General features: G+C 39.3%; 1 protein-coding gene across 1 annotated transcript; it reads left to right on the top strand.

The window, feature by feature from the left end:
• The first annotated feature begins 10,754 nt into the window (after positions 1-10,754).
• On the top strand, positions 10,755-14,469 carry LOC120258854 (S-norcoclaurine synthase 1-like). Its single transcript, XM_039266303.1, has 4 exons — positions 10,755-11,087; positions 11,161-11,408; positions 13,728-14,052; positions 14,154-14,469. Exons 1-4 carry the CDS (start codon positions 10,815-10,817, stop codon positions 14,397-14,399), a joined length of 1,092 nt encoding a protein of 363 aa, XP_039122237.1. The 5' UTR covers positions 10,755-10,814; the 3' UTR covers positions 14,400-14,469.
• The last annotated feature ends 3,020 nt before the right edge of the window (positions 14,470-17,489 follow it).

The raw sequence follows: 17,489 nt of genomic DNA, 5'->3' as shown, positions 1-17,489 counted from the left end.
CGGCGAGGGAGAGGTCTCACTCCTCTATGGAGCAGCAGAAGGAGGACTACAGTAGATCCAAGGAGTCGAAGGGGAAAGAGATTTTGGAAGAGGGGTCAGGTTCGCTGTCTGATTCAAAGCGGAGTGTAGCGAATTCGGCGGACTAGCGAGGATATTCTAGTGGAGGCCGAGATGCTTACTAGCGTCCCCGGACGCAATCAATAAGGGCCCGGCCGGTGAGTGCCACTCCCGGGGCCTCCTTGTCTACCACGGAGGAAACTCAGACCCGTCCGGTGAGCGACGCTCCCGGGGTCAATCTTGGAACTCGGACTCGACCGGTGAGCTTGGCTCCCAGGGTCCCGTCGCCCGCTCCGGAGAGGGCGAGTGAAGTGACGGCGGACATGAGCGAACCGGCTCGGACCGATGGTCTATTGTCGCTTGTTGTCGCCCCTTTATTTCCCAGCGGTCGTAAGACGGAGAGCACGCAACCCATGCAACCTGAATTTACGGCAAACAAGGTCGTTGCTGTCGCCACACCATTGGTTGAGGTTGCTGGGGTGCATGGAAACACGCGGGAGGCGTTGACGGGACCAGAGACGCTGATTGGCGCGGCAACTGAGACGGTCGGGTCACAGGGCCCAACCAATATTACAAATTCCATGTTGGTAAACAATGAGGCCTTTTCTAGGGAGAGACCTGCATTCACTGGGCCCAGTTCAGTGGATCATATTGGGCCTTGTAATGGACACAACGTTGATATAATTGTGGACCATACTGGGATATTGTTGGGGCCCAATAATGTTAAAGCTATAACAGGAGAACCTAATTCCACTCAGCAAATTGATAGTGACACGCCTTTGTCTAAAGACAATTTTTGTGACCCCACAATGCCACCGCCTAATTATAATCTCCCACCTAATTTCAATTGGGTATTCATGCATGGTATTTGGACTCTTGTTCCTTGCCAATTTTCCAAGGACATTCAATCATGGTCATCACGAGAGGAAGATAGGCCACAAACGGAACAACTAGAATTATGGAGTGAAGAAAATCACATTGAGACTATGGCCACAAACAATGATAACCTCGAATTGGAAGAATCGGGTCATGATGTTGTCAGTTCTGATAACAGCACCTAAAAGGATTCTGAGTCGGATTTTGAAGAGAAAGTCAAGAGATTACTTCATACAGGGCAGGGGGATGACCCCGTACAGGGTACCAGACGTAGCGAGCGGAAAAAGAAGCCTTCTTCTCGTTGGACTGAGGAATCAGGGTTCGTCGCTCAGCCTCCTAAATTAGTTAAGAAGAAAGGAACTACTACTTCAACCCCTGAAGAAGGTACTTCCTCTAACCCTCTTCTTATTGCTGAATGGTCTGATATTCAATTGCAAAATTACTGCTCTGCATGTGGAATTACTTTCGATTCTTTGCATCATAGAGATAAATGTTTATCATATTTACGTATGCGTGAATTGAATCGTTCATCCTCTAAAAGGGATCTCGCGGGGACCTCTGGAGCAGGGACCGCTGTAGGCAAATTTTAGTTTTCTAATGAATATTATTTCCTAGAATGTAAGAGGTTTAGGAATGCCTTCGAAACGATTCCTAGTTAGAGATTTCCTTCAACTTCATCACGCTGATATCTGTTGTCTCCAAGAATCCAAACTTAGCTCAATCGATCTTGCTACTTGGAGGTCTATTGGCGGTCCTCGTTTGGACAAATTTTCTTTTGTGCCTGCAATTGGATCAGCCGGTGGAATTATTATTGGTTGGAATAGCAACTTGTTTATTGGTATACTAAAACACCAGGGTTTGTTTAGTTTGACTATTGAATTCACCAATCAAGCAAATAGAATCATTTGGATGTGTACCTCAATATATGGGCCAAATGCTAGACATCTTAAGCCCCAATTTTGGGATGAGATTAGGCATTGTGCTCCTCACTCATCAGTTCCATGGGTGATTTGTGGGGACTTTAATTCTATTTTTGACCCCTTTGACAAATCAAATGGTTCCTTCCATCGTGAGGATATCCGATTAGCTCAAAATTTAGTCATGGAACTCCAGTTGTTGGAGCCGCCCTCTTTTGGGAGACACTTCACTTGGACCAATGGCCAATCGGATCCAATCTGGGTGAAATTAGATCGTTTCCTTGTCAACCCTAAGTGGACTAAGTTATTCCCTAGAGTCCTCCAAAATTGCTTACCGAGACTGGGATCTGATCATGTTCCTATTAGTCTTGAATCTGGAGTTCACATCCCCAAGCCTCGTCCATTTCGTTTTGAAAAGGTCTGGTGTTCCGCTGATAATTTCTTTGATTTGATCAAAGATTGCTGGGATTTCCCCCAACTTGTGGGATGTGGGGCTTTCATTTTGGCAAAAAAAAAATCGCGCTATTGAAAAAACGCCTTAAAACTTGGGCGAAAATGGACTTTGGTTCGATCAAACTCAAAAAGTTGGCGCTTCTACACGAGATTGGGTTGATCGATGCTCGCAAGGAATCCCGCCCCCTTACTGAGGAGGAAAGAGGGAAGGATAGCATGCTCATAATGGAAATGTTTTCGATTCTCAAACAAGAAGAGGTTTATTGGAAACAACGTGCGAGGATTACTTGGATCAAGGAAGGAGATGAAAATACAAGTTATTTCCACTCTGTGGCTAATGGTCGTAAGAACAGGAATTTCATTCCTGGGGTGTTACATGATGGTCAACGTGTGGAGGATAATGTGAGGATTGGTGAAACCTTCACCACCTTTTACAAAGAGTTATTTGGATCGACCGAGGAACATCGCATCCACCCTAACTGGTCTAGCCTTCTTGGTCAAAAACTGAATCATGACCTGTCGGACCTGGACATGCCATTCTCGCAGGAGGAAGTTAGGGCGGCTGTCTTTGGTATGAGTGCGGAGAAGGCCCCTGGACCTGATGGATTCCCACTCTTGTTCTTTCAAAAGTGCTGGGACACTGTTAAGCTTGATGTTTTCAAACTTTGTGACGATTTTTACATGGGGAATGCTAATCTTGAAAGAATTAATTGGGCCAAGATTGCCTTAATTCCGAAATGCCATTCCCCTGTTGCATTCATTAAGGGTCGTTGCATTATTGATAACATTGCCACAGCCCATGAACTTATCTTCTATCTACAAAAACATCGGATTCAGGGATTGATTCTAAAAATTGATTTCTTCAAAGCCTTCGACACTGTTAATTGGAAGTTCCTTCTTGACTTGCTTCGTGCCCGCGGTTTTAGTGCTAAGTGGACGGGTTGGATTCAGGCTATCCTTTCTAGTTCTAAGGCTTCCTTTCTTATCAATGGAACACAGTGTGGATATGTTCGCTACCGCAGGGGTCTTAGATAAGGTGATCCACTCTCGCCACTATTGTTTGTTTTAGTGGTGGATGTTCTTAGTACAATGTTTAATAACGCCCTGCGCTCGGGGATTCTCCACGGAGTGCCTCTTGGTGAGCACGGGGATAAGATGTGTCATCTCCAATTTGCTGATGATCTGCTAGTTATGACTGCTGGGGGTGAAGAGGACTTCCGTATCATCAAGCTTATTCTGTACCTTTTCGAGGGACTCTCCGGTCTCAAGGTAAATTCGAGCAAAACCTGCTTGTACTCCGCTCGGAGAAACTGCGAACCCCCGCCCCACCTGGCTACCACTATGCATTGTACTGCGGGCACGTTGCCTTTGGTTTATCTGGGGGTCCCAATCTCCGGGGGTCGGCCAAGGAGACAAGATTGGGAGACCCTGATTGGTAAAATTCGCAACAGGCTTGCAACTTGGAAGTCCAAGCTGCTTTCTCTTGGGGGACGTCTTACCCTTCTTAATTCTGTGCTTTTTGCTATCCCGACTTACTGGATGTCTATTTTTAAATTACCTTGTTGGGTAGTGAACTGCATAGAAAAAATTAGAAAAGATTTTCTCTGGTCCGGACCCGACGCACATCAATCGAAAATGAGACTGGTCGGGTGGACGAGACTCTGCAGATCTCGCGAGCAGGGTGGTTGGGGGATTTTAAATCTTACCACCTTCAATAATGCCTTACTTGGCAAGTGGTGGTGGAAAATCATCAACGAGCGACAGTGGTGTGGGGAACTGGTCCTTAAAACAAACTACTTTCAAAACTTCCCTTCTTGGAATCTCTACCACAAGCATTGTGCTAGAAGATCCTTTTTTTGGAATGGTATTTTACGTGTCTTGCCGGCCTTTAGGAAAACCTCACCTCGTTGGTTCGGAACGGGGCCTCTACTCTGTTTTGGCTTGATAACTGGATTGATGGGAGGGCACCGACAGATATTTGGCCTAACCTTTTTCATGTAGCTCTGAGAAAGTTATGTTCTATCAAAGATGTAGCAGGGAGAAATCTGCCCTTTCCACTGGATGACTTTGCTTTCGTCCGGGATCTGGTTATCCAGGTCAACTCTATTCACACGGAGGCGAGAGATGAAAAACGGTGGAAATTAACGGCCAATGGGGCTTTCACTGTTAAATCCTTTTACAATTTCTTAAACGATGGTGGTTTAAGATGTGGTTGGACCCCCATTATTCTCAAAGGGTTTTGCCCGAAGAAAATTAACCTGTTTAACTGGTTAGCTCGTGATAATAAAATCTTAACTCTGGAAAATCTTGCAAAACGTAGTTGTAATCACTTCCACTCAATAACATGTGTATTCTGTCATGCTGATGTTGAGTCGGTTGATCACCTCCTTATTCTGTGCCCGGCGGTTTCACATATTTGGGATTTCTTCCGCCATCTCTTGGATCTTAGGAGGGCTCCTAAGACTCTGTAGGATTTGTGGGGCCCTTGGAGGAATTCTCTCAAGAAGCCACTCATTTTCCTCTGGGATTTGATTGCTCGCGCAATCACTTAGAACATTTGGATTGAAAGAAATGCTCATATCTTCAAGTATAATTATAATCCAAAATTGAGCATATGCTTCTTCTGTGGTTTTCTACAGTTCTAGAGTCAAAGAAAGCAAGATTGGAGGAGCCTCTTTCGAAGATCAAGCGTAGCCTTGAGTTTCTCTCCTCGACGGACCCGACAACGGACGTCCCCCCTGAGACCTTCCAGACTTCTGGCGCGGATTAGGTTTTGTTAGTCTGGTATGTCCCTAGAGGTCTCCTCTGGGTTGTCTGGTTGTTTGGCTTGTTTTGCTCTTGTTGTTGTGATCACCCCTGGTGGTATCGTGTTCTTTTGTTTCTGTTTCTCTCTTTTTCCCAGCCCCTTGGGGCTAGGGAGTGTCTGTGTTTTATGTCAGTTGTTTGTACTTCCTTTTATCTTAATGCATGTGGTTTATCCATCAATCTATATTTTGAAATGGTCATGCTTCCCTAACTCTATGATTAATTACAAGACATTAATTGATGCTTTTAAGATATTACACGATTCCAAAGCTCTTTTTCCATAATGTAATTTGTTTCTCGAGTTTTGGCATTAAAAAAAGAAAAAAAACCCAGATGAACCACAATTTGCATTAAGAGGAAGAGAGTAACAACAATGTGGCCCACTAGCAGTGGAAATTGACAAAGTACAACAACAATACAAAAACCGAAAGGAAAAAGAGACCATAACTAAAAACCAAGACAAGGATTGGATAGAGAAACCCCTAACTAAGCCGGGGTAAGGTTGTGAGCAAATTATTGAGCCCACACTCTAATATACTGATCACGCATTGCCGAGTGTTGCGTGCTGGCCAAAGAACTCCATGCAATGCTTGGTAGTGGTAACAAACCTTTTCAACCTAGCTTTCTTAGCTTCTGGTGCTGTTGCAATCTATGACATAAACATATAAATTATTTTGGTAATCACAAAAGAAACTATAAAATATTTATCATGAAATATGTGTATTCCTTTCCGATCGAAGATTTCAAGTTATTGCTCTAATAATAACCCCTCCAGCACCTCTCCTAGAAGATGACAGCTGGATATGCCCACCATCCCAACAACTCTTGTAGGGAGGTCGGTGGAGATGGGAGTTTGAAAGTGTGGGGGGAAAAAACTCGAAATATGCATGACTATCGGGCATAAAAATAGAAGGTGGTTTTGGCATTCTTCTCCCCAATTGTTATGTAGTTTTATCTTTCAATTTTTTTTTGGAAAGATGAATAAATACAAGACATTGATAGTCAACCATTGGATAGCCCAATGGTATGACACTAAAGTGTAAAGAGGAAGGTCATTGGTTCAAATCCTTCCTGGCAGTACTATTCTCCGTACTGTTCATATATTGTTTACCCGTGATTCTTATATTATTATTATTATACTGTACATAAACTGTACATCCAGGCTCCAGTACTGTTCAGTAATTTTTTTTTTGAATAATAGACGACAAACGCCCTTTTTTTATTAATATAAACAGTACTAAACAGTACTAGAACCCGGATGTACAGTATATGTACAGTATGAGAATAGTATAGGAATCCCGGGTGAACAGTGTATGAACAATACAGGAAACAATATTGTTGGGGGAGAGATTTGAACCCATGATCTCCCCCTTACACTTTGATGTCATACCATTGGGCTATCCAATGGTTGACTGTTCAGTAATTTTTATGTTCATAAAAAAGAGTGCTTATCGCCTATTATTATATATATATATATATATAAAAACACACACACAAGACATTGATAGATGCTTTTAAGATGTTACACAATTCCAAAACTCTTATTCCATGATGTATTTTGTTTCTCTGGTTTGGGCATTCTTTTCCCCGTTTTGTAGTTTTATTGTTTTTTTTTTTATGAATAAATCACTTGCATTAAAATCTTATCTCTTTCTTGATATTGACCATAATGCACCTTTTCTAATTTTCAGTTTTTACTTGTCTAATTTAATTAAATTCAAAGGAATCAAGTACCCTAAATAGTCTTCGTTCTTCATTGTTCATTACTGGAAGTTGGCAAAGGTGAAGATGCTGTGTCTGTGTTCTTCATTTGCTACAACCCAAGTTGTGCCTATAATTGGAGGGACTAATGGAGTGGCTTCAAGTTTCAACTGTGCTGATTCTCTGTTCTTCTTCTGGTTGTCCTATGTTTTCACTAGCCGAGAAAAATGAAGGATTCTTTGTAATTCGCAATTTGCATGTTTGGTATATGATGATGCATACATCCCCTTTTGATGTCATGGTAATAATTTGTCATCAGAATAAGATACCTGAAATTTACCATCTCTTTTTCATCTTATATAATGATGCCCCTATCTCTGTAAATTGGACCTCGAACTTGAATCCCTTATCTTCAAAATATTGTGAGTTTTACTATATTACATGTTTGACTAAAATGGTTCAAAGCTCACATATACAATTATAACTATAACAAGAGCATGTTTTGGTTTGGCTATTGAATAAACCCTATTTTTTACAATATCTTTCAAATCCGCACATTTGGACCACATTGCATTAAATTAAATGACATAACAAGCTTTCTTTTGTGGTTTGTATTAAAGATGACAATGATAATAAAAGCAAAGCTAGAATTGATTGCAGAAATCTCTCCTTCACCAACGGCCTCTTGGTCTATTGATACCGGGTCTTTGCGTAATATTCATAATATTGCTGAGTTTGCAGATGTGCATGTCCCAAACTATTAACCTTAAATAGGGGTTCTTGTCGCTTAGTGTCAAAAATCTCTCCTCCATTATATTGTTATTACTGTTCACATAGTTCTCCAATTTATCTGTAAATCAATGCACATTAATTTAGATTCATATCCATGGTGGTTTTACAAAAGTTTAACCACTAGTTGTTGGCTCTCTAATAAAATAATTTTTTTTAAAAATAAAAAATATATAAATCACATGCATTAAAAAAATACAATAAAATTGAAAGTAGAAGGGTTAATTTTTTTGATAAATCACTCAACTTTATCGAAATATCGGTTTCTTTCCCTGAATTTTGGTTTTGTTTTCAAAGTCTTTCACTAAAAGTCACTGATCGTTTACGAAACAAGTCACTCGGTGGATTAACATTGTCGTTAGGCGGCGTGGAGGCTTGCTGATTGGGTTTTTTCGGGCCGCCACGTCAGCTAATGACAATGTTAATCCACCGAGTGACTTGTTTGTGAAATGATTAGTGACTTTAGTGAGCACTTTGAAACAAACCAAAATTCGGTGAGCAAACTGATATTTCGATAAAGTTGAGTGATTTAACAAAAAAATTAACCAAAGTAGAAGACTAATAAAACAACAATAAAAAATATGAGAGACACAAGCAAAAAGAAACTATGGAACAAATCATAGAAAAAAAACTTTGTTGTTTTATTTTATTTGTGCTTTTCCTCTTGCTTTCCTGGTTATTTTTTGCCTCACCCCTAGTGAGAGCTTCTATACTTTGTTTTTTGTGTGTTTGTTTTATGCTTGTTTGAGTTGGTTCTTTTCAATAAAATAGTGGTTTATCTACTTTTGATATGAAAAAAAAACAGAAAAATAATTTGGGGCTAGTATCTGGTCTTGACAGAAGAGTTTTTATATATTTGGGTGCTAGGATTGGCTTTTTTTTAAAAAAAATATTGCAAATTTTTTATTTAATTATTGAAATAGGTAAATTTTAAAAAATTACATATTTAGGTAAAAGTGTTTTCAGACACAAACCGGGCATCGACCCGGAGAAGGGTAGGGTCAGGGGTCGAGGGGTTCAACCGGGGTCAATAATTTTTATTAAAAATAATATAATTTTTAGTTATATATAATTAAAAAACTAAATATTGAAGAATAAAAAATAAAAAAAATAAAAACATGATTTTTAAAAATTTAAGCCAGTATTTTATATAAATAAATATTGAAATACACTACATTAAAAATGTGAAATACACCAAATAACATAAGAATAAACTAATATAAAATTAATTGAGAAGTATAAAAATATTCACAAGGAAATACACAACTAAAAAATTCATAAAAACATTAAAATAAAAATATTCCCTTGGTCTCTCCCTTCCTTAGTTTTATAATTTTACATTATAACCCCCAAACATTAATATATTATAAAATAAAATAAGAATTAAAAAAAAATTGGTGCAAACCCGGGTTGATGACTCAGCCTGGTCACTGGGTCACCGGTCCGATCGCCCGGGTTGCCGGTTCAACCCTGGTTTTATTAAAATCCGGTTTTATATATTGAACCGGACCGGTTTTAAGGCTGGGTCCGGGTCAACCCGGTCCTACCGCCTGGTTCGGTCCGAGTCTGAAAATACTGGGTAAAACGGTAACCTCAGTACCGTTTTTTTATGTATTTAAATAGAAAACGGTAATATGCTTACCGTTTTCAATGTTTTTACACTGACCGTTTTCCAATTAAATCCATATAAAACGGTAATCTAATTACCGTTTTACCTAAATGTGTAATTTTTTTTTAAACTTACCTATTTTTTTTTTTTTTGAAAAAGTGGATAAACCACATGCATTAACTGAAAATAAGTCCAAACAACATCCACTAGAAGTGGAGCAAAAACAAAGTACAAGATAACAAGGTCGAAACAAAAATAACATAATAAGACCCCTAACCCACCCAAAGGTTAGGGTCAAAAAAATCATCGACTACTCGACTTTTGTCTTCTTCACGGATCTTGGTCTGGTCATTCAGGAAGTCCAGGCTGCGTTTAGCAGACACAGCTGAATCCTCCAATCTTGGCTTCTTTTTATCTGGTACTGCATTCAACCAAAGTAGAAACATATGAATACATTTGCATAATACAGATTTACATGCAGAGTATGTATCCCTAAAAAAATGCGAGCATTTCTTTTCTAGCCAAAATGTTCCACATTAAAAGCACGGATAATGAGGGTCCCCCGCATCTCTCACATGAGAAGAGAGTTTGGGCCTCCAAGATCCCCAAAGAGCATGAACTTACTGTGGAGGTGACGGTAATCGAAAAATTGGAATGAGAGAATTCCAGATAAACGTGGCAAATGGGCAGGAAAAGAATAAGTGATCAACAGTTTCAATGCCTGCGTTACACATAACACATGTCGCAGTGGGGAGTCTGTTACATCCTCGTGCTGCCAGCTTATCTAGAGTGAGGATACTATTGTCCTAAGCTAGCCAACTAAACACACATTTTTTTTGGACAAGGACTCTTCCAAATCAAATTGGTGGTCTTACACATGACCCCCCCTGTGTCTAAGAAAACCGTAGAACGATTTGACTGTGTATCTTCCATTTGCCGTAAGACTCCACTTTTTGCTATCTCTCAAACCATGTGTGTTTGGGACACTGCTACTTAAGAGCCCAATTGTAGAGTGAGTCCCGTCTACGAACCAAGGAGATTGTAATAAATGAGCCAGATTTTGAACTATATCAAAGGGGCGATTGGAGAGGATGAACTGCTCTGGCCAAAGTAACATTGGCGTACGATTCTCCACCCATTTATCAAGCCAAAAAAGAGTGGAGTCCCCATTGTGTACAATTGAAGAAAAAAAAAAGCCGCTAGGATCTCATTTGGTTCTCATTTGGGTTTGGAACTGGGTCTTGAAAGAAATTTTATTATTTTTTATAATAAATATAAAATATTTGGGTCGAGGACCAATCTGCACTGTATCAGTGCAGCCTTAGACAAATGACATACTCCTCTTATATATAGTAGCCTTATTATGTATCCATGTGAGCCTCTTTCCGTCTTTTATGGTGCGTTTTTAATAAACTGTTGGTAAATCTTTTCTAAAAAAAATTATTGTGGTAATTATGTGCACATTCTGATAAAGCTTTTAACACCCACCCACCCACCAATCAAGTTCCAATCTTCCAATCCAACACCGTCCTCTTAAATTCAACAAAACCAAACACTAGTGTCCTTTTAGGTCAGCACATGCACTAGACAAGGCGCTGCAGTCTGACATGGCCTCCTCGGACAATGGCAAAGTGTCGGCAAGGTTGATCGGAACTCTTCCGGTGGACAACGTGCAGGCCCTGGCCTCAACTCTCTCTGACTCAGATCACATCCCTACAAGATACATCCGACCCGAAGCAGAATCCGAGTCCGTCATCACCCCCGGCGATACCGAGGATGACATCCCAGTCATCGATTTCCACAAACTACTTGACGCCGAACTCTCCGAGGCTGAGTCCTCCAAGCTCCACCTCGCTTGTCAAAACTGGGGCTTCTTTCAGGTCCCAACTCTTAACAATGAATCCAAGCAACCAGTTTTACTGAAGTTTGACATTTCATCAAATTAACATGCAGTTGATAAACCATGATGTTCCAGAGGAGGTGATTCAGAGGATGATGTTAGTGATTGAAGAGTTCTTCAAGCTTCCATTAGATGAGAAGATGCTGTTCAAGCAACCTCCTGGCCAAGTTGAAGGTTATGGCCAGATGTTTATTTTCTCTGAGGAACAGAAGTTAGACTGGGCTGACATGCTCTTCTTTTATACTTTGCCTCTTCATGTGAGAAAAATTGGATTATGGCCTACAAATCCATCTACCTTCAGGTTTTCTATTCTATTCTATTCTGTTCTTTTTTTTTTTCTTTTTCTTTTTGTTATAGTGTTAATTAAACCGATATTGTTTTTGAAGGAAAAAAATAAAAGATGGAATGTCTGCAAATAATTTTATTAATTAAATACTAATATATTGATAAAAAAAAGCATGGGAGAAGTTTTATATAGAGTAATAGACTACAATAACAACAAATTATTAGTTCCAGCTACATGAGGTCAGCTATATAAATCCTCCCTTCTATAGTGCTTTAATTTTTTTTTTAAAAAAGTTAGAGACCAGATAAATTAAGCTATGTCATATCATTACGTACATATTTTACCAAATATTTTTTCAGTCCACCTTTTCCTTTTCAATTGAAAAGTAGAGCTTCTGTCTTTCTTATGAGAGCATCTATGGTTCGTCTAACAACATGCCCAATTATTTTAATCAATTCTCTCTTAACTTATTAGTGATAGGTGCTACTTTCAATCTATTTTGAATAAATTTTTTTTTTTTTTTGATTGATCCTTTCTAGTAGCGCTTAATGTTCAGCCCAAGATTCTTATCCCATCCACACGCTCATCTTTTGAGCATGTTGTTTCTTAATTGCCCAACTTTTTATGCATGTCATAACTAGACCAACAACCATTTTATACAACTTATCATTCTATATAAGAGGTAATCTTTGATTACATAAAACTCTAGAAGCACCCCTCCATTCTACTCAACTTGCCTTAATTTGATTTGCGACATTTTCTATAATTTCCCCACCGTTTTAAATACCGAAAACTTTCTTTTCTACCGATCTCAATATCATCCAACTTAACTCATATCGCATTTTTACTTGCTTTATTACTAAAATTACATTTCAAATATTTTATTTTTACTTAAGTGCCTAAAGTATTTCTCCATATCTTTAGTTTAAGTTAGAAAATTCTAAACTTTTACCAACTAAACTACGTCATTAGTGAGAAGTATATGCTAAGGGATCTAATCTTGAATATACTTGGTCAATTCATCAATAACTAAAGCAAACATGTAATGGCTCAATGTTGAGCCTTGACATAGACCTATATTAATAGGAAACTCTCCAGACACTCCCCTACAATTTTGAAATTAATGTTAGAGCTGAGTTATTACACAGATTTTTTATAAGATCTATATACCGAACGCTGCCCTTTATAGAACCCATCAAAGGACCTTTATAAGAATTTTATGGTATGTCTTATCTAGATCAATAAAAATCATGTGCAAATCTTTCTATCTTTATATTTCCCCATCAATTGTCTTGAAATAAATATTACTTCTAAAATTAACCTTTTAGGCATAAAACCAAACTGATTTAAATAAACACTAGTTTCACATCTTAGCTTTTGCTCAATTATTCTTTCCCAAAACTTAGTATAACTCATGATTTTACTTCCGTGAAAACTATTACAACACTGAATATCCCCCTAATTTTTATAGATAAGTACTAAAATATTCTTTCTCAATTCGTTTGGTATTGAAAAAAATTTGGTATATTTCCCTCATTCTTATTATAATTCTATTCAAATTCAAAGCAATAACTATACTCATTATAATTTTATTTTAACTAAAGTTAATTTTTAAATAATTTTTTTTAGAAGTGGTTAACCACAAGTTTGTTAATAGTATTTAAATAATTATAAGTTTATATTTATTATTAAAAGTGGACAACCTATAAATAGTATTATAACCATCAAACTGAGTTTGTGTTATATGAACTCCGACATATTGATTTGAATGCAACAGGGGTTACCTTTTTGTATTTTTTTTTGTATTTAAGGCATCACTATTAGCTTTTCTTTTTGAATTGTCTCTCGATATGTTTTGCTTTGTATGTTCCCACACCTGGTGTTGTTTTGGTCTTCTCTGTATTGTTGTACTTTTCTTTTTGGTATAATCACCAAAATAATCCCTGTATTTTTCTCTCTCTTCCCTTTTGGTCTCTCTACTCAGAAATGCTCCCGACTAGTTCCTCTACTTTTGAAAATGTGCCCACTTAGTTAAAAATGCTCCCAACGAGTTCTTCTACTTTTAAAAATGTGCCCACTTAGAGGGACTAAGTGGGCACATTTCTAAAAGTAGAGGGACTGGTTGGGAGCATTTTTAACTAAGTGGGCACATTTTTAAAAGTAGAGGGACTAGTCGGGAGCATTTCTGAGTAGAGGGACCAAAAGGGAAGAGAGAAAAAAGTACAGGGACCAACTAGGGTATTATACCTTTTTTTTTTAATCTATGTTGTTTATCCAACTTTAAAAAAATATTGATATGATTTTTCATTGTTTTTTTTTAAAATCAATTCTCAGGGATGCCTTGGATAAGTATTCTATGGAGGTGAAGAAATTGGCGAATTGTCTTCTTGGATTTATGGCTAAAAACTTGGGACTAGATGCTGCAGAGATGGCAACAATGTTAGAGAATGGAGCTCAACGTGTGAGGATAAACTGCTACCCTCCATGTCCTGAGGATAAGAAGGTGTTGGGCTTGTCCCCTCACTCTGATGCTTCTTTTTTAACTCTTGTTCTTCAAGTGAATGATGTTCCAGGGCTACAAATCAGGAGAAATGATAAGTGGTTCGCTGTCAAGCCTCTTCCTGGTGCTTTTGTTGCTAATATTGGAGATGCCTTGGAGGTACTTTATTCATTCATTCTCATTCTAATGTATACACCCACACAAACCATATACTTTGAAAGAGAAGTTACTTATCTGTATATATATATATTGTGCCGTAGATATTGAGCAATGGAAAGTACAAGAGCATCGAGCACAGGGCAGTCACAAACACAGAGAAAGAACGCTTCTCCATTGCAGCATTTCATGGTCCAAACACTGATGCCACAATTGGACCACATCCAGAGCTTGTTTTGAAGGGTGAGCCACTCTACAAGAGTGTAGATTATGAGAGCTACATGAAACTTTACTTCGCATCTAAATTGGATGGGAAGAGCTTCCTGGGTCGCATGAAACTGAACAAATAATGTGACTTGTACCTTATGTATTTCATTATCGCTCTGTTTTAGAATAAAATGCGCACGTAATTTGACTATATATTCACCATTAGATCATAATCTTCAGCTTGTGTTCATCTCATATAATTACAGGGAGAAATCAGCAGCACAAATATATATACACACACAATTATAAATGCATTATTAACACCATGAAGTAAACTGATATGAATTCAACTGATAATAAAAACAGAGTAGTAAGGCATCCTAATTCCGTGATCACCATTTTGCCCTTTTGCCTATCATTCGTTGTTTTTTTTTTTGAAAAGGTGGATAAACTACTTCAATTAACTAAAAAGAAAACATACTGGACACTGACACAGAAACAACAAACCGCTCCCACCACCAGAAGTGATACAAGAACGAGCAAAACAAACCACTAGAGGATGAGGATCATCCTTCGAACCAAATCACAAGAAAAGGACTACCCCAAGTGATTGACGGGTGCCTCCTCAGCAGAAGTGTCATCCCTGTTAACTAGCTCCTTGAATCAAGGGACTCGAGGTTGTGCCTGACAATAGCCATGGTGTCTTCCATTTTTATCTTGACGTTATCTGCAAGAGTATCGAACTATGACAGAAGCATACGATTAATACTTAGGACAATACAATGTGTAGGCATAATTTTAGCATTAAAAATTCTATCATTGCGCGCAAGCCAAATATTCCAAACTAACGCCTTGATCACTAAATCCACCGCGAGCCTAAGGACCGGCCTCACAGAGCATCTCCAATCAACCCATAAACAGCTAATCGAGCTTGGAGGTTGAAGTAGAAGCAGCATCCTGCAGAAGTAGCTCCACACCTCTCTAGCAAACGGGCACTTGAGGAACAAATGGACAACAGATTTGACATCCGCGTGACACATCACACACGTAGCAGTTGGAAGATTGTTACAACGCCTGATCTCTAGGTTCTCTAGCGATAAAATTTTATTCTTCCAAACCAACCAATTAAAAATGTTGATCTTTTTGGGACATTTACTTTTCCAAAAGAACCTCACTATTTCGCACCTCAAACCCCCATCATTTAAGCAATTGTAGAGAGATTTCACCGAGAACACACCATTACCAATGATGGACCATCTTTTTTTTTATCTTTCTCATCCTGCCCTTGAGCCCTCCACCTTTCGTAGATTTGCACAATATCCTCCTCTTGCCAAAAAGGATGCTCCTCAAGCAGATGGCCCAGCTTATTGAATGTCGCATCATGCTGCCTACCTTTACTAAAAAGAGCTGGCCAAATGTTCATAAGAGCCCTATCATTGAGCCATCTGTCTTTCCAGAAAAAGGTCTCAGTGCCCGAGTAGATCTCACTAGTAATGCAACATCTTAAAGAAGGGAGCACACTTAAGACATCTCTCCAAAAGAACGACACCCTCTCTCGAAGGCCAGGAAATAAATTCCACCTCGCATCTCCATAATTAAATTGGATCACCTCAGTCCCTCCCCAATTGTGATTGTTTAAGAACTTCCACCACCATTTCCCTAGCAACGCCTGATTAAAATTATGCAAATCCAAAATCCCCCAACCACTTTGCTCCCGAGCGTGGCAAAGGATCTTCCGACTCACTAATCTACAACCCGGTTTGTCAATTTCCGGTCCCGACCACAAAAAGTCCTTCTAATCCGATCAATCGCTTTGATGACCAAAGTAGGCAATCTGAAAATAGACATCCAGTATATTGGAATTGCGGAAAGAACAGAGTTGACCACCAATGTATGCCGACCTCCAATAGATAGATGGCTGCATTTCCAGGAGGACAGATGCTATCTCACCTTTACGATAAGGCCCTCCTAATCTTGCTTGTGTGGCCTACCACCAGATATTGGTATGTCCAAGTATGTTACCAGGAGAAACCCAGTTGTACAGTTCAGAGTTAAGGCCGCTGCCTCATCCGGTAAAACTCCTGACTTGACAGAGTACAAACATGTCTTAGAGAAATTAGCTTGTAGGCCCGACAACCCTTCAAAGAGGTAAAGAATAAGTTTGACAATTCTGAGATCCTCCAGCTCTCCTGAGGTCAAAATAAGCAGGTCATCCGCATAGTGGAGGTTGCATCTATTTTTAAAGGGACCCAACGGCACATCCACAAGAACCTTTGCTTCCAGCGCATGATTGAACATCGTACTAAGCACATCCGTAACCAAAACGAACAACAACGGAGATAACGGATCCCCCTGACGCAATGCTCTTTGGTACCGAATATATCCATTTGGCGACCCATTGACCAGCACGTTAGTTTTAGTGGATGCAAGGATAGTCTCGATCTAAGCTAGCCACTTCGCCCCGAATCCCCTCGCTTTGAGAAGATCCAACAAGAACTCCCAATCCACAAGATCAAAAGCCTTCGCAAAATCAACTTTCAAGATATACCCACGCAGCTTTCTCTTGTTCATACTAATGATCAGTTCCTCCGCCGTAGCCACATTATCCAGAATACATCTACCCTTTAGGAAGGCAAGTTGGGCATTATCCACCAGCTCATCCATAACCTTGCTCAGCCGTGAAGCTAAAATCTTCGAGATAATTATAAGGGATGAATTGATAAGGCTGATAGGTCTATAATTCCCCGAGCCTTCGGGGGACGCCAGCTTAGGGATGAGCGCAATGTTAACCCAGTTAATCTTCTCCAAATTAGCCCTACCAAAATAGAAATCCTTATATAGCTTGAAGATATCCTCCTTGATTGTCTCCCACGAATGTTTAAAGAAGTGTATCGGGAACCCGTCCGGTCCTGGAGCTTTGTCCCCCCTAAACTGAAGACCGCATCTTTGATCTCTTCCCTTGTAAAGGGATGCTCCAAATCAGCCAACTCCACTTGGGTTTTGTAAGCTAGGAGATTGGGAAGATCTACTTTGAAGCGCGAAGACCGCTTACTGCAGAATTCCTGTTGGAAGTGAGACACAAAGATTCTCCCAATTCCTTTTGGATCCGAAATCAGCCTCCCATCTTGACTAATTCTAGGAATTAGATTCCGACATTTCATTCCGACATATTCTCTTCTTGCTTACGAATAATCGCCAACGATTGCAAAAGATGTTGCTCATGCGCTAGTTTG

Source organism: Dioscorea cayenensis, chromosome 4 (genome assembly GCF_009730915.1).
Source record: "Dioscorea cayenensis subsp. rotundata cultivar TDr96_F1 chromosome 4, TDr96_F1_v2_PseudoChromosome.rev07_lg8_w22 25.fasta, whole genome shotgun sequence".
Classification (NCBI taxonomy): domain Eukaryota; kingdom Viridiplantae; phylum Streptophyta; class Magnoliopsida; order Dioscoreales; family Dioscoreaceae; genus Dioscorea; species Dioscorea cayenensis.
Note: the sequence above shows the minus strand (reverse complement) of the source record. Positions and strands in the feature narration are given on the sequence as shown.

Excerpts from the sequence above, each read along its gene's own strand:
- LOC120258854 (XM_039266303.1), top strand. The coding sequence starts at position 10,815 with ATGGCCTCCTCGGACAATGGCAAAGTGTCGGCAAGGTTGATCGGAACT. Across the intron at positions 11,088-11,160 it reads AAAACTGGGGCTTCTTTCAG|TTGATAAACCATGATGTTCC; the intron begins GTCCCAACTCTT and ends ATTAACATGCAG. Across the intron at positions 11,409-13,727 it reads ACAAATCCATCTACCTTCAG|GGATGCCTTGGATAAGTATT; the intron begins GTTTTCTATTCT and ends ATCAATTCTCAG.